Source organism: Thunnus albacares, chromosome 11 (assembly GCF_914725855.1).
Source record: "Thunnus albacares chromosome 11, fThuAlb1.1, whole genome shotgun sequence".
In the NCBI taxonomy this organism is placed as follows: domain Eukaryota; kingdom Metazoa; phylum Chordata; class Actinopteri; order Scombriformes; family Scombridae; genus Thunnus; species Thunnus albacares.
The window spans coordinates 6,744,299-6,764,058 of record NC_058116.1 but is presented as its reverse complement, the minus strand read 5'-3'; the positions used below and the strand labels follow the sequence as shown (position 1 = coordinate 6,764,058).

The window sequence follows — 19,760 nt, the reverse complement described above, 5'->3', positions numbered from 1 at the left end:
CCCTTCTGTTCTTCCTTGTCACCCTCTCTCATTTTTCACTCTTCAGTCACTCATGTCCAGTCTCTCATTGACTCTGGCCTTTCCCTTTCCCTTCTCCCTTTTCCTCCTCTAACCTTTCCTCATACCCTTTCTCTCCTCCTTCCCACTCTTTACTTATCCCTTATTCCTCTCCTCTTTTTCTTACTCTTCTCTCATCATCTTCTCCCCCTTTTCCCTCTGGCATGTCAGAGCTTGAAGAAAGAGGAAGAGGGAGAGAGAAAAAATGTATGTGTTTGTTTGTGTGTGAGTGAGTGAGTGAGTGAGAGAGAGAGAGAGAGAGAGAGAGAGAGAGAGAGAGAAAGAGAGAGAGAGAGAGACGGATAAAGAGACCAGGAGAGAGCGAGCAAACTGAAGCTGAGCAGTGAGCGGGGTGAGCAGCAGGAGTGCTTCTATCCTCTGAGCTGTGGATGACGGGTTGGGACGATCCAGTCTCAAGTGTCACTGAGAGCAAAGAGTCTGCAGGACAAACTGGTCGTCCCAAAAGAAAGAAGAACAAGAAACAGGATCTGTCTTCTGAGAACTGAGTCTCGTTTATCAGGACAACATTTTCTTACTCCAGGATGATCTATCACCTTCCAAACCAACACAGAGCGTGAAGCTGCTCCGGCTCGGTTGAATAAATCATTCCCCTGAAAGAGGAATAAAGAAGAAGAGGAGGAGGGGGAGGACAAGTCAGTCTATCAACAAAAGACAAAAACAACCAAAAACTCTAAATTTGCTTCCACAGGGACTATTGGATATATTTTTTCTTCTGAAACCCAGAAGAAAAGAGGAATAATAAGAATTTTGAAAAGTAAAGTGAGAAAAGAAGGAAAAATTCTTTAATTGTAAAAACAACCAAAAGAAAATGTTAGAGTCAGTTTTCTTCTCTCAGATGCAAAGAAAAGATGATGAAGATGGAGTAATAGAAGAAAACTAGTCCTTTAATGTGAAAAAAACAAACGTGTTTGGTTTAGCCAATATTTCATTTTACTTTTCCCAAATACAGAAGAAGAGGGAATAAGGAAGAAAACAAATAGGAGAAAAACAAACATAGATGTTGTAGACCAACATTTGTTCAATCTCTCATATGAAAAGCAGGAACTAAAGGAGCAACAAGAAAGAGGGAATATCAGCTCATCAGCTGAAAAAATCAAGAAAAGCATCTGTTGGAGATTTTAATACATCATTTGGACAGAGAGGAAAGGAAATAACTGAAAGAGACTGAATTTGCTGTTTATAGAGGAAGACTGAGAAGCTAGAAAAGTTTTTGTCACCTTAATGACTGACCAAAAAAGGCAAAGGAGAAGAGTCAAGGATGAATGAATAAAAAGGATACAGAGGAATAAAAGGAAAAAGAGGAAAGAGGAAAATAGAAATACAGGAAAAGGAGGAGGAAAAAAAGAGGACAAGGGGGTTTAAAGTGGATAAAGAGAATAAAAGGGGGAAAAGGAGGATCAAGAGGATAAAGACGGCTAAAGAACAAAAATAGAGACAAAACAAAAAAGGGTGAATAAATAGAATAAAATAAATCCAGAAAAAGAGGAAAAAAATTAAAAGGTGAAATCAAGAGGAAAAAAAATAACTAAAAAACCAGAAGAACCCCAGTGTCACAATGAGGCTCCTGATACTTCTTGCAGCACCTCTCTCCATCCTCGTCCTCCACATTGCACTGGTGGCCCCAGCAGGCAGCATGGCCCCGGGCCGGCTGGAGCGCTGGGTCCGCTCAGGCCTCCAGTCGCTGCAGTGGAACCAGCTGGACCGGTGCCTCCGCATGTCCTCGCTCTCTGAGGCAGAGTGCAGGCGGCTCGCCCACCTGCCACTGTCCGCTGTGGCCGTTTACGTGTCGGAGCCACGCACTGCTGCAGGTAGGGAGGGCAAAGGTCAAACATCACTGGGGTGCTTTAAATCATTTTATCCTGAAGGAGGGTTTGGAGAAGTTCATAGTATACTATGACAAACTGGCAGGAATCTACCAAAATGTAAAGAAAATGGGGGAAATAGAGTGCACAACCACTTTGATGAACAGTTTTTATTGTCAGACAATACAAAAATATGATGAATATGATAGGGTTCAAAAAATTTTGTGATATGATTAAGAAGAGAAAAATCCACTTTATGGATCATACTGATTAAGGGGTGCAAATGTCCACTCTCTCACAACTGAAAAAGTCTGAATTTGCAATTTGAAAAATATACTTTCCTTAAATATACTTATCATTTTTTCATCTTCAATCCAGAAAAAGATGAATCCATTAATGTTGAAATTTCCCACAAAAAATATAAAATCTTAAAATGTTTTAATAATGTAAAATGTTTAAATGACGGGATGGTTTAAAACAAAAAAACTTCCATAATGAATTGCTTGATTGTGTAGTAACCAATCAAAATTTTAATGATCTGAGTGGGTAAAAACAAAATGGAAGTGGAATAATACTTGTCCCCAAATGTTTTTACAGATTTGACTCAACTTGATTGTGTTTAATGGAATTTTTTGTCTCTTATATGGTATTGTATGGTATGGTTATATTGTCACTGTATTACTCTATACAGTCATATCAACAGGAAGTTATTGTTTGAATGGATTATTATACCTCCAATAGTATCAGTATATATGTAGCCAACATATTGGGTATAATAGTGTGTATAACAGCAATGAATGTGTAGCGACTTGGTATTTATTACTACTATACTACCACAATATGAGTCTTCTAATATCAAGTCTTTGGTACTTGTGTGGTATTTCCTTATCAGGATTACCACAGAATCATGGAAATGTAGTGACCCACCAATGCCACACATTGTTTTTCCTATTTTTGTAACCCTTTCAAATGGACCATTAACCTTGTATAGTTTATTTTCCTCTCTCTTGTTCCTCTCTTGTTCCCCTTGCACCCTCCAGGTAACTCAGACAAAGTGCTGGCCATCCTCCCAGACTCCTACCACTCCTCAAGTGGGATGGTGGGCTCCAAGCCGCGGGGGGGTTTCAGTGTCAATCCTATGCTGAATGGAGGGGAGAGTCCCCACAGAAACCAGCAGTCTTTCCCTGGCTCCACAGCCCATGATGCTGTGCTGGTGCTAGACCCAAGCCCTGGGGAGAACTTTGGACACCCAGTGGTCCTCTTTTATGTGGATGTGAACGTGACAAAGAAGAGATGCTCCCATCTGGATGGAATTTATCTGGGTGAGTCAGCAGACAATCTGTACATGCACTGTTAAGTCACTATTAACTTGGTTTCAATTACTCATTACTTGCACGTATATTTAACTGTTCGATGCTGAATCATGCATTTCAGTCATGCTGTTTTTTCAATCATGTTTAATTTTTGGAACATCTGAATTAAAAAAAGAAAGAAAACATTAAAAATCTGTATTTTGCTGTAGTTCATTTTTGTATTAAAAGACAAGTCAGCCTTCATTAGGCATTTCACACACAGCTTCCCATAGATCTTATAGCAATCATAACTGTAGTAGTGGTGTAATAGTCTAGTAGTAGCAATAGTAGTGGTACTACAGTAGTTGTAAAGGGAAACCATAGTGATAATGGCAGATAACAGATAGCAGTAGCAAAAATCAACCCTGTGGCCAAGAAATTATGTTTACACAGCCTAATACTAATTTGCAACAGCAAGTACTTTTCAGAGATACATAATGATGTCTAATGTTCTCAGACAACATATTTCATTTGTTTTCCAATATCTGCTGTTGCAATACAATATCCATCCATAGCTACTACAGCAGGATTAACAGTGTTTATGGTTCCGTATGGGCACTCGCAGCACTTGGTTAATGTTACAGAAAGATTGTTGTAGTAAAAATAGGTAAAAAGGGGTTTTCCGCCCATCTTCCAACAATGTGCAGATGAATCAGGTGCTTCTCAGATCAGGGACAGCAAACCTTAGAGAGAAACAAGAAAAGTGTCTGATGAAGACTCAATAGTGTCAAAACGTTAGCCTGTTTGCACTATTAAAGGCTTTAAATCAATCAGTGTGCTCCAGTCTTTTCTATTTGTTGAAAGATTGTTGTATTGGATAAATACTGAAAAAGTCAACAGTGACTTGAAAAATCTCCTCCAGACATGTTTTAAGACATATATACAACTCTGCTTGGAATAATCATATCACAAAATAAGTTCAAGTTCTTTGTTAAAAAAGTACTACGACTCACTGTCCTTATTTGAAAATGCAGTATGTATGAATATGCAAATATTTTTCAAGTTGAACTGCTGGACACAAGAAGTCTCCTATAACTGTAAAGTCCAGTCTCAGTGTATGTATGCAAGTTTCATATTGGGCCATGATTGGCTCCAAACTTGTTATGTCACAAATCACAATTAGGAACACACTTGAAATTGAGATTTAAGGTGAGCACGGAAAGACTTTCCCCCGTCAGCAGATCAACGTGAAAACAGCTTTCTAGTGTCAAACTCTGCACATACAGTATATCATTCTACACAGTGAAGCTCAAACATCCAGGTACCGAGTTTCCAAGTACAAGTACTGTAACAATATGCAAAACAGATACAGGTACAGTGGTAGTAGCTATTAAAATTAGCAATGTTCACTGTAGCATCAAAAGTTGTATTATAAATAATAGTAAGAGTAGTTATAGAAGTAGAAGTAGTAGCAATAACGTCAGTAGCTAATATTCCAGCAGTAGTGGTGTCATGGGTGGTGTGTATTAGGCAGCAGGGGAAGGACCCAAATGCAGATTATAGAGGCAAGCATGGACAGTTTAGTGAGTTTATTGTCAAAAGAGAAGATACAAAAGCTCACCGGCATGGGTGGCAAGTCCAAACAGTCCAAACAGCAGTATTAAATCCACAGAGTTGCAGGGATGAAGCAGGGAAACATCCAGACAGGCAGGCAAGCAGGTACAGATATGGTACAGGTCCAGGTAACAGGATACAGAAAACAGAAGCTCAAAAGCACTGACAAAAAGCAACATGACAACTTCAACAATCTGACAAGGGAACAAAGAATCTGGGCCGGTATATGAAGTAAGTGGCTGATAGGGGAATGAGGTGCAGGTGGGGAGATGGGCGGGGAAGCTCAGGTGAGGGGAATGATGCGAGTGCAGTGATGCAGGGCAGATGGGAGTGGCAGGATCTGGAAAGCAAGGAGAAAAGTCTGAGTGCATCTGGTGGACTGGGGAAGAATGGCAACCAAAGAACCTGGAAGTGGGAATGCAGCTGGAGGAAGGGACATAGAGCCAGACTGACAGGAACCCCCCCCAAGGGACGGATTCCAGATGTCCTTCCAGGCCAGCTAGGAACACCGAGCAGGGTGGGTGCAGGGGGTCTGGAGGAGGGATTCAGGGGCAAGTGGCCTGGGAGCTGCTAGGGAAGCCACTGGGGATCTCAGGCGGAGGGCCTCGGGGCTGGACAGGGGTGGAGCAGGAGACCTAAGGCAGACAGCCTGGGGGATGGGCTGATGGGTGTAACAGATCTGGAGGGCGACCAGGATGGAGGACCAAAGCGCAGAGCAGGTCTGGATGAAGACAAGGAGGCAGGGCCGAAGGGATAAGTTCTGGACAATGGTCTTGATGCTGGCAAAGCAGCTCTGCAGGACGGGCAAGAGGACAACCAGATGTGCAGAGCTGGCAAAATCGGTGGGACCACTTGGAGGCCAGCGACATAGGCAGGAACGCTCTGGAGGATGGCGACGAAGGCTGGGCCATTCAGAAGGTTGGTGACAAGGCTGGAGGTCAGGAAAAGCCGGTGGCACCAGAAGATTTGGCTGCAGGTCAGGGCAGGCTGCTGGATAAGCATCTGGTATCTGGAGTGCAGCACTGGAGGCCGGCAGCTGGAGTGCAGGACTGGTGTCAGTGGTAATCGACAGCTGAGGGTCAGGGCAGGGTGCAGGACAGGCAGACCACCGGAGTGCAGGGCAGGAGGCAGGCAGCTGGAGGTCTGATAAGGTGTCACGAAGACAGCTGAGTGATGATCAGGGAGGTCTGGCTGTTGGTCAGCAGAAATGGCCAACTGGAGTTCTAGCTGTGGGTCAGCAGAGTCAGCTGACTGGAGGTCTGGCTGGGTGTCAGCAGGGGCTGCTGACTACAGGTCTGGCTGGGCGTCATCAAGGGCAGCTGACTGGGATTCAGGCAGGGTGTTGGCAAGGACAGCCAAAGGGGGTTCAGGCAGGTGTCAGTAGGGGTGGCAGACTGCTGAAGATTGGGCAGGACATCAGCGGTGATGGCCAACTGCTGGGGGTCTGGCAAGATGCCTGCAGGGGCGGCCGACTGCTGGGGGTCAAGTTGGGCATCAGCAGGGGTGGCCAACGGCTCGGGAACAGGCTGGGCATTGGCAGGCTCAGAAACAGGCCGGGCATTGGCCAAGACAGCTGATGGTTCGGGAACTGGAACAGGCTGAGTGTTGGCAGGAGCAGCCAACAGCTCAGGAACTGGAACAGGCTGAGCATCGGCAGGGGTGGCCAATGCTCAGCCTGGTGGTGCTGTGGCAGTGGAGAGGTGCTGGGCAATGGAGACTCTGTGGCGCTGGGCTGCTGAGAGAGCCAGTGGTGTTGGGCTGCTGAAAGAGCCAGTGGTGTTGGGAGCCATGGGGACCCACCTCCTTTTGGGGACTCCACAGTACCCTGTGAAAATGGCAAGGCAAGTCCCTTCAAAGGGTGACCACTGGATGTCAGAGTGGCTCCTCAGGTGTTCCATATAAGGCTCCTAGGGTTTAGGAAATACAGGATCAGGACAGGTGAGTAGCAGGCTAGCTGGCTCAGGACAGGCAGGCTGCAGGCTCATGAACCCGAGCCTAATCAACTAGAGTGCAGGCTGGTTGCTAGCAGTCCAGGGTGCAGGCTGAGATGCAAGCTGAAGGCTATCATGCTGGTGGCTAGCATGCTGCAGGTTAGCTGGCTAGGAAACAGGCTGAAGGTTTAGGAGGCCAGACGCTAGCAGACAAGAAGGCTAGAGCAGTCGTCAAGTCCACTGCAGTTCCATCTAGTACTTCTGTTGGGCAAGGCCTGGAAGAAACCTCCCAGAATGCCTTTATCCCGGTGGTGTTGCTGTAGTAGTTCAAGAAAGGACTGAATGGTGTGAATTACCTCACGGAGTGCATTTGCTGGGTCCATGTTTGGTCAGATCGTTCTGTCATGGGTGTATTAGGCAGCAGGGGACCCAAATGCAGACTATAGAGGCAGGCAGGGACAGTTCAGTGAGTTTATTGTCAAAAGAGAAGATACAAAAGCTCACAGGCATGGGTGGCAAGTTCAAACAGTCCAAATAGCAGTTGTATTAAATCCACAGAGCTGCAGGGATGAGACAGGGAAAAGTCCAGACAGGCAGGCAAGCAGGTACACATATGATGCAGGTCCAGGTAACAGGATACAGAAAAGAGAAGCTTGAAAGCACTTACAAAAAGCAACATGACAACTACAACGATCTGACAAGGGAACAAAAGATCTGGGCCAGTATATGAAGTAAGTGGCTGATGAGGTGCAGGTGGGGAGATGGGCGGGGAGGCTCAGGTGAGGGGAATTAGATGATTGCAGTGACAGCAGGGTGGATGGGAGTGGCAGGATCTGGAAAGCACGGAGAAAAGACTGAGGGCATCTGGTGGACTGGTGGAGAATGGCAACTATGGGAAGTGGGAATGCAGCTGGAGGAAGGGACATAGTGCCAGACTGTGACAAGTGGCTGCAGTTGTAGTTGTGATAGTAGTCAAAAGTAGTAGCAGTGACAGCAATAGCAGCAGTAATATTAAGCTACCTCTAAGGTTGGCATGCCTGTATGTGTTTTATTTAGTGTGAGTATAAAGTTCTGACTTTAACTGAAGCAGAAGAGAAAGTGAAAGTTGAATGTATGTGGTCTCACTCTTTGAAAGCTCCATTTATAGCTCATTGTTTTATGTAGGACATATTCCTGCTCAGAGGGGGTTCAACCCTGCAAGCTCCTCAACACTTTTTGCCCTCAGCAACACCTGAAATCTCTGTGTGTGCGTGTTTTCTTGTATTTCTAACCAATTTGAGTTATAGACCTTTAGAGTGAAGACATATTTGCAAAGTGAAGACAACAGAAACTGTTTTAAGACTTAATTTCAGCATTAAGTATAATTTTGGCCAAAGCTACAAAAGCTATGAAAAGACCCAAGTTTTAATTAACCGGAACTTTCTTTCAAGTGTAGAGTAAAGGTTAAAGTAAAGCATGCAGGTCTGAATGTCGTCACTTATATGTGTAATACGTTTCATCTTCAATGTTTTCCATCCACACTTTTTTTTCTAAAAGTTTTCCATCTACAACAATTTTTTCTGTTGTCTCAATACAGATTCTGAGGAATCACTATGGAAGGTCAGAGGGGACAGTTGTTTCATAACACTTAAGGCAAAGTGAGAGTATTTTGGTCGTATTTGTAAAAGGTTTGACAATCTTACATCCGTGTTTCTGAAAAGCTCCACTTTTGGTGGTGGCAAACAACAACCTTACTGTGCATAAAAGGCCAAAAGGGAGAGTAAAAGAAGTGTTTCAAAGTGCTTTATTAATGAAGAATTTGGTCTAAGGGGACAGGAAGTGAATGTACTCTGGCATGGTCCTCATAAGTTCTGTAAAAGAAGCATGTGTAAAGTGCAAGTTGCTGACCTCCCGCTGTGAGAGAGGTTAGGGCCAGATGTTGAGGTGAATTTGGCCCTGTGCTACACAAACACATACCTGTCAATTATTTATACTCACACACACAGCACTGTGCCCCCTGCTGGGTCCTGTAGATGGATTTGGACCAGTGTCTTTTAAAGCCAGACTGTCTTTGAACCTTATTTAACCTGAAGAGGAGAGAGGAGAAGGTAGATGGCAGAAAAGAAGAGAGGTTCAGTAAGCAGGGAGGAAAGATGGAAAGAAAAGGGAGGAGGAAATGGGAGAAGTAGAGAAGTCACTAAAGGCGAAGCTCAGAAAAGAAAGAGAATAAATGGAGAAACAGAATGAGGGACAAGGAGGAGAAAGAAAAGAAGGGAGGACGAGGAGGAGAGCAAGTGCATATGAGAATACCAATTAAAGTAAATCAGAGGTTCCATAAATGTTAATTCCAGAATGGTTGAGCTGCATTTTGTTCAATTGTAAAATGATGAAAGGGTGTAAATTTCCCCCAAAAAAGCTCTTTGAAGGCACACACACAACCAAACACAACAACAACAAAAGTTTTATTTGGCCAAGATTTGACTTGATTTGTAGGTGTCATTTTTACTATGTTTTATTCATATTTTTAACCATGTGTTCACCATCTTAAAACACTTATTTGTGTTTTTCTGTTTTCTGTTACAAAATATCATGGATTTATTAAGAGAGCTGGATATGGCATCGCCACTCAGCTTTGCTGCCAATTTGTCCCAGTGGCCAGTCACAGTACTGCAATGAAAAAAATCTGCGGCCCAAAAAGCATTTTCCCCATAGACCACCATTCATTTTAAGACACATCTGTAAAAATTTTGACAGGACAACTGCAAACAAGGTTAATTATCACATTATGTATTATGCTTTTTTGCATTCATAAAGGTTTCATATTTGAAAAACTTTCCTAGAACCTAGAAAAGCAAAAAGTGCATGACGTCATACCAATGTAAAGTTTATGGACTGAGCGGGAACGTGTCAGCAGGAGATACACTAATGTGTATTTGCAGTAGGCCACACAATGCAGAAGCAAACCCAAATATTTGTTTGAATACCAGATTTTAAAAATATCTGTTATGAATATCACTTTGAAATCAATGCAAATTCAGTTGGCAATGCTTCAACATCAGCCAATCAGAGACAAGAAAAATGGTCAGGTGACAAAAATATTTTGTGCAAGGTGGTGAGAGTGAAGCAATGGCTCCCTCCTTGTTGCCAGAATAATAGAATTTGATATTTTTTAAGAAGACTCACATAAGCCTGCTGTAACAAACATTAATGAATCAGATAACAACATGCCATTTTTACCTTTTCAGCTGAGAAGAGAGGCCAAGCAGTGATGGAAAAAGTGTTTGTTATTTAATCCGTTTTTAAATCTTCAGACACATATCTCCAACATCAGGAAATTGTGACTCTAAACCTATTCTAAAGCTCTGGATCATCACCTTCTCACACTGACTTCTGACTCTCTGTGTCCTCAGGTGAGGAGTGTTTGACTCTGGCGTTAAAGAGTCGTTGTCAGAACCAGCTGAAGCGTCGGCAGGCCGGGCCTGAGAGGCTTATTGGTAATGGCCATGGCCGGCTTGCAGGTGCATCTCTACGCAGTGGTACCATTAGTGGTCCGGTCAGCGGTGCGAGTCGTCTGGTTGAACGCGCCGTGGGAGGGCTCTGTGAGGTCCATTTCCTCCCACTGGTGGTCGGAGTGGGAGACACCAACCGAACACAGAGACTCAGATGTGTTGGTAAGTCTCAACTCACTGCCTTTAATAGGGTTCAACAGGTCTGAACAAATCCCAGCTGACTCCTTTAGACTAATTTGATCAGAGCAGTTTCCCGCTTTTTTCTTTGTCTTTGTGCTAAGCTAGGATAAACATGCCTGTATCTCTACCGAACGCTCAGATGAAATTAATATCAGTCTTTTCATTTAACCAAAGGTAAAACAATAAATATTGATTTATTTCTGAGAGATGGAATATCCTCGAACATAACACAGACGAAAGTTGTATCAAGAGTCTGCAGCCATTCTAAAATTTGCTATAGCACTAAACACAAAGTATATCTGAGGCTGATGGAAATAACATTAATTTTACGTTCTTTAGGTATTTGGTCTAATAAACTAAAGTACTGAATAATCAGACATTTCACTCAAAACCACAAATGTCGACCTTGCGGAGATGCTAGAGGATAGGTCAGGGGATCACTTAAATCAGAAGGATTCATCCTCTGGGGACCTTGAATATCTGTATCAAATTTAATGTGAATCAATCTAATAATTTGATATATTTTCCTCAAAAGCAAAATTGTAATAGACTATCTATCCCAAGCAAGTTTTGCTGGTTGATTTTCTAACATAGTTTTAGCTTTGAAAAGAGCATACTAATATAATGTAACATAGTTTTGGTGAAATTAGGGTTGTTACACTTCACCTGAGTTTTATAAGTTGAGTGGCATTCTGTTTCAGTTTTCCTGGTAGGAGGCTTTCTGAGTCAAATGCAGAATTATTCTCATGTTATGCCAAGACCACCCACACCTGCAGCCTCTGCCAGCAACCTGGGCCTCGTGAGAAAAACTGCTGGGAAGAGTTTATATTGCTGTTCTGGCAAACATAGAGAATCCTCAGGATAAAATCACAAACCCACCTTTGGCATGCTACAAATATGAGGAGATAAAGTATTCCTTAATTGTTGATCATGACCCATTCAAATCCACTGTGTGCTGAGTATACGGTAAGTTTGACTCGCCCTAATGTGAGGAAATGTGTTTAATGTTTCAACACTGGGGGTCTGCTTTATTTAGAGATTGTTTTCAAGATAAACACATGTGCATTTTCTGTGAGGCTGATAACTTTTTAATTTCTGAAAAATTCCATGCCCCTGCCTCCTGCAGACCAGGCAGAGTTTGCAAGGTGCCCTCAGCCGCTGCCCATGGGCTCTCCCAGTTTGCCCGTCTCCAGCTGCGAGCTGAATAAAAACACCAGACGCTGCCACCAGCAGCCGCTGGCTACTCACCTCTCCTGCCGACTCTACCAGACCTGTGACCACGCTGTGCTCATCTCAGGTAGGACTTGTGTGTTTTTTTTTTCACATTTGGATTGTTCTCACCTGTACAGTATTTCCAAAACACTAAAATGTACTTAATTTAAGTGTGGACCATGAACAGCAACATCCTCGATCCAACTAGGGACATTTCCCATCTCTCTCTCTCCTCATTTCCTGTCATCCCTCTACTGTCAACTCTCTAATAAAGGCATGAAAGGGACTGCAGGGTTTGTGACATCACCCAGAGCTTTATAAAGGGATTAATGTCTGGAACACACCACATACCTCCAACTTGTGTATATACTGTATATATACACAATGCATACTGTGTTTCAAGAGAGAAATTGTTTTTTATCCTCAATACCTCAATACAGTAAGTTTACTTAGAGCCAGTACACTGTGCTAAATCAAGCTAATGTACACTTGTACTGTGCGCTATGTAAGCAGAGAGCTTTATTCTCCACCCTTGCATTAGTGTAGGAGCATCTTGCATGGAGTTCAATGCTGTGAACTCCACACCTTTAAAATCCAACAAAAAGTCTAATCTCAGTAACTAGGACTGAGCAAAGTTGGGACTATGTTCCTCCTGAGAAGCTCCCAAGATCTCCTGTTTTTCAAAAATTCTCAAGCTGTAAAAAAGTTCAAAATGTTTTTGAAAATATTTTTATGGTGGAAAAAAATCTGTAATATGTATGGTTATTGTAGAGTTCATAAAATAGTGTGTGTGTGTCCGCACTGCAGGTGGCTGGCAGCAGCAGATAACATTCCACCGTCACGTGCAGAATCTTCAGAGGTTCTACAGAATGCTCCGGATCAACGGCTTCCATAAAGATCACATCAAGACCTTCTTCGCCAGCAGTGGACAGCTTCCCGGTATGCCTTAAAAGTATGACTGCATTCACACCAAATCCGGCAATGTGGTACCTTCCTTTAGGGTTGTGAGGAGGTGTGGGCGTGTTTATTTGTGCTTTAGAACATAACCACTGTGAAACAATCAGAAAATAACATTTTATTTCTCCGAGTCCCTGCTTTGTTCTCACCACCACCGCTCCCTCTCTTCATTCACTCTCTAGCTCGTTCGACCACCGCTGCTCTCTCTCTCTCTCTCTCTCACTAAGGCTCTCAGCTCTCTCATGCTCTCTTTCTCTTTTTCTCTCATCTTTTTTAAAATGAGTGGGGGAGCTGACAGCAAAGCCTAACTTTACTTTTAACGTTATCAAGAGAAATGTCCTCCCCCCGTCCTAGTAACGTCTTTGTCTTCCCTCATGGCAGGGTTGTACAGCTCTGCTACATGATAAATAAGGTTCCTCTTCCTGTGGGCGTCTTTGGTCTGATCGCCGGCTCACGTGATTGGCCACTGCAATGTGACTTTGGGTTGCATTTCAGCAAAATGTGATTCTGGTTCAACTGGTTCTTCCCGCACGGCCACCGTGGTTTTTTGCTGCAGCCCATGCGGTCCCCACTCCCGCAGCCTATACGCACTACCCCCATTCAAACAAATGGGAGGACTGGTGGTTTTCCTACATTGCCAGATTTGGTGTGAATGCAGCCTATGTCTGTCTGTGTTTTGGTGGGAGGTATCTGTAAATCTGAATCTGTAATCTAAGGGCGATGTAAACGCTGTCATTCACTTCTCAAGTGGAGAGAAAAACATCCACAGAGCACAAATGTAGAATATAATTCAAAGAAAGCAGTTGCCTTCTTTAATCATCTAAATATCTGACAAAGTTCTCTTTACACAGTGTGATCTGGATTATTCAACCACAAATTAGGCTTTGACCTCTTTCAAGTGTTCTGACCCCTGATTTATAACATAACATTTTAAACACAGCAACGCTGCTTCTGAAGAGTTAATACAACATGGGTCCAATTTCTGTGCCTCCCAGTTTTGCCTATGAATGACTGAATTAATGAATGAACTTTATATATGTATAAAGTATATTTCCATACACAGAATGTGTATGGAAATATATGTGTATTTCCATACACAGAATGCAACTCAAAGTGCTTTACAATTCAGCAGCAAGTTTAACAAACACAAGTTAAAAACCATGCATGTACACAAGGAGGAAGGGAGAAAATAAGAACGAGTGTTATTATTAATAAAATAGCATCTACACAGTTTCTTTGGAAAATAAAGAGAAAACAATGCAAAGATTTGAATTCTCTTTTTTCTCCTCTTGTGCTAATTTATCTCAGGAGCAAAGAAAAGCAAAGATGGAGATTGATTTAAGAGAGTTTAGAAGAAACAGCACAGAATTTAGATACCTCTAAATGAAGAAATATTATTTATTTTGCAGTAAACAAAGGAACACTGGTTGTGAGCAGGTTTTTTTGCCATTTGAATGCGAAGAACTCCACCAAAGCTTGAACTGACCATTTCTATAACATGTATGACTCCTCTTCCTCATCTCTTTCCCACACAGAGGAGGTAGAGGGTGTCTACTCGGCAACGGAGAAAGCAGTGATCCGTAACCACGTGTCGTACGTCTGCAGGAAGCAGCACTGCGCCGACTCACTGGTTCTCTACCTGAACTCGCCCACACGCAACGACGGCACCATGCTGCTGTGGGACGCCAACCTCAACGGCATCGTAAGATAGAAGAAGACACACACATTTATAGTGGTCAGGTGCTGAGAACAAATGGGTTATTAAAAGTGTGTGTGTGTGACAGAACAGGCTGCTGTGTTCGAAGCAAATCACCGACACAAAACAGTGAAATGATTTATCTGACACACATGGGAGCCATTATCAGCCTGATAAGGAGATAATTCTTCTGACCACACACATGCACACACAAGGACCTCCCAGACTACAATATTTCTGTCATCACATTCAAGTTTCTAAAAAAAAGAGGAAATGAGCTCACATAGTTGAAGGCAGTTATTACAGAGACATGTTTAACACAAATCAACAGGTCAGACTGGGTGCAGTAGGCTGGGGTCATGACTGTGAACAGGTCCTGGTAAACAGGATTTACAGTTTTATCTGCACTGTGTCTTTATCATCTGTTATAATATCAGACAACATCCAGTGATTTTGCTGTCAGAAAAATGTCAGTGGAAGTCAATGGATACAGAAGATTAGCACATTAACTGGTGTGCTAATCAGATATGCTAACGGCCAGACAGTGCCGGTTACATGAGAAGATAATAAGCTAGACTGCCAATATCTGAGCACAAAATCAGTCAAAGGTATCAGAGATGAAAAGATTCCCAGATCAGAAACAGACATGTCTGTTAAATACTACAAAAACTTAACCAGCTGGTTCTATTGCTGAGGACCTCAAATTTGGCTGCTAAAGGGGCTGTTGGTGTGTCACCTGCAAATGCTGCAAGAGTGATTTAGTTTGATGGGGAACATGTGGAAAATAGATAAACACCAGATAATGCTCCCATGAACATTTATTGGTATACCACCATGTGACATTTTGAGCGTTAAGCTTGAAATGTTATGAAACTCGCTCCCATGAAATAAATGTTCATGGGAGCGTTATCTAGTGTGTGGACTCTATTTTTCCAACTCACATGACTTTCACAATATGTCTGCTCTTAAGGGCAACGCACACTGGTGGTGTGCCATTTTCTGTGTAAGCTCACACTCTGGCACTGTAATGTCAGGATATGCTACTTTCCTATTTTTTCAGAGTCAATGCTCCAGAAAAGCATCAGATTTGACCCTCAAATTGGCTCATCCTGGCTACTGTACATTGCACATTAAAAATAGTGCTACAGGTGTGAAATGATGCAGCGCTATGTGATGTGGGTGGTGTATGTTCCCCCTTACTTTGTCTTATTTAACACTTCTCTGTGTGCCCTCACCATCTTTCTCACTTAAATTCATCTTGGTTTATTGTTATGACACTTTATCAGAAACATTGCCAAAGTTTGCCTCTTCATAAAATCTAAATTTAAAACACTATTTCACTCTGACATGTCTCTTCTTTCTCTCTCTCTCTCTGTTTCCAGGCTGATCTAAAAGAGCGATACTCAGTCAACGAACTGCTGGCCGACCTGGCCGGCTGCAGGGCGACTCGTGTTTTGCTGTTTGTGGATCAGAGCTATAGTGGCGTTCTGTCCAAAAGGCTGCGAGGGTCACAGAAACACCTCAATGTGGTTTTGATCCAGAGCCAGACACGGCAGACCCACAACCACCAGAACCAGAAGCTGAACCCAGGCTGGGAGGACAGCAGCTGGTCATACATCAGCCCTGCAACCTGCCTGCTGGACCACCTGGAAAAGGTATTTTATCACATTTAAGACTTTTTTTTTCTTTTCATTTTTTTTAAACAGTCCTCTAATCCCCTCTTCCTCTTCTACCAACAATTTTATCAGGGTGCTGGGATGTCTCGCCTCTTGGAGCCGTGGGCCGGCCTTTTAAACGTGACGCTGGCAGGTGCCCCCTGCAATGCCACACCGCCACTGACGGATGGCGAGATGCGACGGGAGTACCATGGCTGCCAGAACCTGCCAACTGCACTCTGGCACCAGAAACACAGGAGGACCAACTGAGAGAGAGAGACACACAGAGACTGACCGGGAGAGAGGGAGAGAGAGAGAATAGAGAATGATTTACCTAGACACACAAACACACACACACACACGCACAGAAAATACACACACGTTTGCATTACATACATGCATACTTGCAGCGCTGGTGTTTGTTGGACACTCGTGTGTGTGTGTGTGTGTGTGTGTGTATTTTCTGTCCTAACTCTGAACTCAGACTGTAACCATGGTGATGACAGCTCATCCCAAGGGGAGTGTCCTGAACACCGTGTAAACAGTGTGTGTCTGTGTGCATGTGTGTGTATGTGTGTGTGTGCGTGTGAGTTCAGCAAGAGGACAGCCACTCTCTCTGAGACTATTGCTAGTTTACACTCGGGTCAGTGTGTATATGTGCGTGTGTGAAAGACACATCTCCTGGGCACTTTAACATTTCAGAGCCAATCATTTATCTTTATTATTGTCTGTTTGACAGTTTTTTCTTCCTTTCCTCTTTTCTCCATTCTGTCCTTTTATTCACCATTAGTCAGCTCCGTTCTTCCTACCTTTCCTCTCTTGATCTCCTTTTCTAACCTCCTCTCTACTTTCTTTCCTTCTTGATTCCTTCCTTCCTCTCTCTACTTGCATACATCCTTTCCATCCACTTCTGCCATCTTGCCCCCCCCCCCCCCCCCTTCTTCTGACTCTCATTTCCTCCTGTATTTCTTTTGGCTGGCAACTGACTCCTTTCTCTGTCCATCATTTTACCTTTTCCTCTTTTAGCTTGTTGTTGTCCTTCCTCTCGTTCCACTTCTCTTTCCTTGCTTTGACAGTGTTAGAAAAAGTTGAATACTGGAATGATTTTTAACTCACAAAACACTGAAACATAAACATCCACTTTTTATGCACATTTGAATTTGTGCATAGGAAAACTGGAATGAAAACCTGCAAAAAACAGTTTACACTGTTTGAATCAAAATCAAATTTGAACTCTGTGTACACTTACTAGCTTTATCTGTAGCTTTCAACTGTATCTCACAGTAGAAGGCTTTAGAAAGAAGACCACATAAGTCCACAAATATAGCTAGTAGGTGAACCTTGAGTTAAGAATATTTTTCACACTACTGATCAGTCATTCGCAGTATTCACAGTGTTTTTGGAGAGGGGGTGAAATATGAGCCTCTGCCTCTTGAACCAAACTGCTGCTCGCTCCTCTCAAATTAATTTGTGTAGAGGTTTGTTCAGTACATCATATTCAAGCAGAACCATTACTTATTAAAACATTCCCACAGTCAACATTCGGGTCATCCAAACTATGTCCCACTACTCAAGGCCTCTCTTACAAGACTTCCTCTTTCAGGCTTTGAGTCTGACATTTGACTCTTACTAAGCCAACACATCCCTCACACCTAAATGACAAAATAGGTTGTTTGTCAGAGCCCTCAAAAATGACCCATTTTCTGATCTGATGCTACCACCACGACCACCACACCCTCACGTGTCACTGTGATTATAGTTGCAAAGTGGGATAGATTTAAAGTCCCATTAGTTTTTTCCTTTAGGTATCTCATAGTTGGAGCTCTTCCAAGACTTAAATTGACATTAACTAGGACTCCCAAGGTACATTTTGGCAGTGGTGAGACTTGTACATTTAACTCCAGATTTTCATAAAATCCAGAGGTTAAACTCAACAATCTAAACAGCTTATTTGGTGCTTAACATAAAAGTGAGCACACAAAATTGTTCATGGCTGCCCCTGTGGTCTTCTAGGAATAACGGCCAAAACTACAAAAATAAGACTCAGCTTAAAAAAAATGAATTTTGCATTCAAGCAGAGTGATATCTGATGTCAGGGAGTTTATAAGATTTAGAGGTGGAGGACTTTTTATGCAGCTTAAGCTGTGGAAGAAGGAAAGAGAGAGAGACACTGAGACAGACAGGAAATAAGAGATTGGTCGGCAGTGATCATGATTAAGATATGAAGCACTGAGACTGCCCTCACTGCTACACAGACTGGCTATGGCATTTTAATAAGGGCACATTTTCTGAGGGAGTGTGTGTATGTGTGTGTGCATGTGTGTGTGTGTGTGTGTGCTGAAACACATAGACAAAGGCTGTTGGTATAAAGTGCATCACATGAAACATGCACATCCATGCACACGTTCTAATATAAACTCATCCCTACACTAACAACTTACATGTTGTCCTGTACCTTTGGTGGTACTCTGTGATTTTTTTTCTGTACATTACCTTCTGTCTTTTCTTCATCCCAGTAACCATATACACCCTCCCTACCTGCTGTGTTTTGTATTGATGTTCAATGTTGTCTGTTTTACATTAGAGATTTGTTTATTCAAGAGATGGAAGTTGATCAGAAGAAAAACTTTCCAAATGCGTGGGACATTTTGGACCAGAACTGTCCAACAAGTTGACATGTGCATATTCACAGTTTGTGTAATGATCTGTACAGAGTGTGAGATGTAATTAAACAGAAATGTTTCTAGTTGCATGCAGCAAATCACAAAATATAGTCAATAAAGTACTTTTAGAAACCATCCAAGTATATGAGATTTATTTTTCTGGTTTCCAACTCTAAAGTACTGATGAGATGACAATAACTTGAACTGCATCAACAAGATATAAAACAGGCCAAAATAGTATTAAAGGTGCCCTGTAGAGGTGTGACGTGATACATATTCCAACAGTTTCACACTATTTCGCTGACTGACACAAAGAAGCGATAAAAGCAGCGAAGAAGAAAATTGCAAGCTTGTTAACATAAATTAAACAATGAAGAATTTAAAATATTTAAAATCGACTTTGCACAGATAAGACTGTGCACATTAAAAAACATAAAAGTCAACTACAACTCTCAAGAGCATGGCAGTAACAAACATAAATTCAGCAAGCTTAAAGCCATGAAGACCAGAGTGTACTTCATTCATGGTGTTGCCATGAATGCCTTTGAGTTGCACACACTTTTGTACAAGTATGAAAAATGAAAAATACAGAACTTGAGAGAGGTTTAAATAGTTCATACTTTGTCACCTCTTAGTAGTTAGTTAGAGTTAGAGCCGAGCTAACCGGCCATGAGCAGCTACTGTTAGACTCTCCATGTCCTCGCTGGACAGAGTCTGCTGGAGCTTTGTCAGTCACTAGAAGCACATTCATGGCCCTTTCTAAAAGTTTCTGTGTGGTACCCATGTAGTAGCTGGACTAGAGACTCTACTATGAAAGGCGTAACATTACTGTTCGTCAGCCCTGAATATCTTGTTAAGCTATCTTGTTCTACTATTTAGTAGATAAGCGAAATAGACCACTGAGTCTTGCCTAATACATCACAGTTAGGGAGGGACAGAGAATTCTGATGAACTGAATTTTCAAATCCAAGCAGACACAAATAGGCTAATTTTGAGCAAAAAAAAAAAAAACAAAAAAACAAAAAACCAACAGTTTTAAAAACACAATATGTGTATTATTGGAAAAATCACCTATATTAACATCATGTGCCAACATAAGCCTATATGATTGTCTATACAATGTAAACAATGATTTGGTGTGTAGTTACCCTTTAAAAGTTGTGACAGCAGTGTACAGCTGCCTTACAATTAA

General features: G+C 42.4%; 1 protein-coding gene across 1 annotated transcript; it reads left to right on the top strand.

The window, feature by feature from the left end:
• Positions 1-314: 314 nt before the first annotated feature.
• Positions 315-19,019, top strand: si:ch211-67e16.11. Its single transcript, XM_044366701.1, has 8 exons — positions 315-1,886; positions 2,921-3,202; positions 10,107-10,367; positions 11,512-11,682; positions 12,405-12,536; positions 14,090-14,256; positions 15,633-15,905; positions 15,999-19,019. The coding sequence occupies exons 1-8, from the start codon at positions 1,634-1,636 to the stop codon at positions 16,173-16,175; spliced, it is 1,716 nt and encodes a 571-aa protein (XP_044222636.1). The 5' UTR covers positions 315-1,633; the 3' UTR covers positions 16,176-19,019.
• Positions 19,020-19,760: the final 741 nt, after the last annotated feature.

What these genes read in the sequence shown, in the direction of transcription:
- si:ch211-67e16.11 (XM_044366701.1), top strand. Translation starts at nt 1,634, where the DNA reads ATGAGGCTCCTGATACTTCTTGCAGCACCTCTCTCCATCCTCGTCCTC. An exon ending in ACGCCAACCTCAACGGCATC is followed by an intron (nt 14,257 to 15,632) that starts GTAAGATAGAAG and finishes CTCTGTTTCCAG; the next exon opens with GCTGATCTAAAAGAGCGATA. An exon ending in TGCTGGACCACCTGGAAAAG is followed by an intron (nt 15,906 to 15,998) that starts GTATTTTATCAC and finishes CAATTTTATCAG; the next exon opens with GGTGCTGGGATGTCTCGCCT.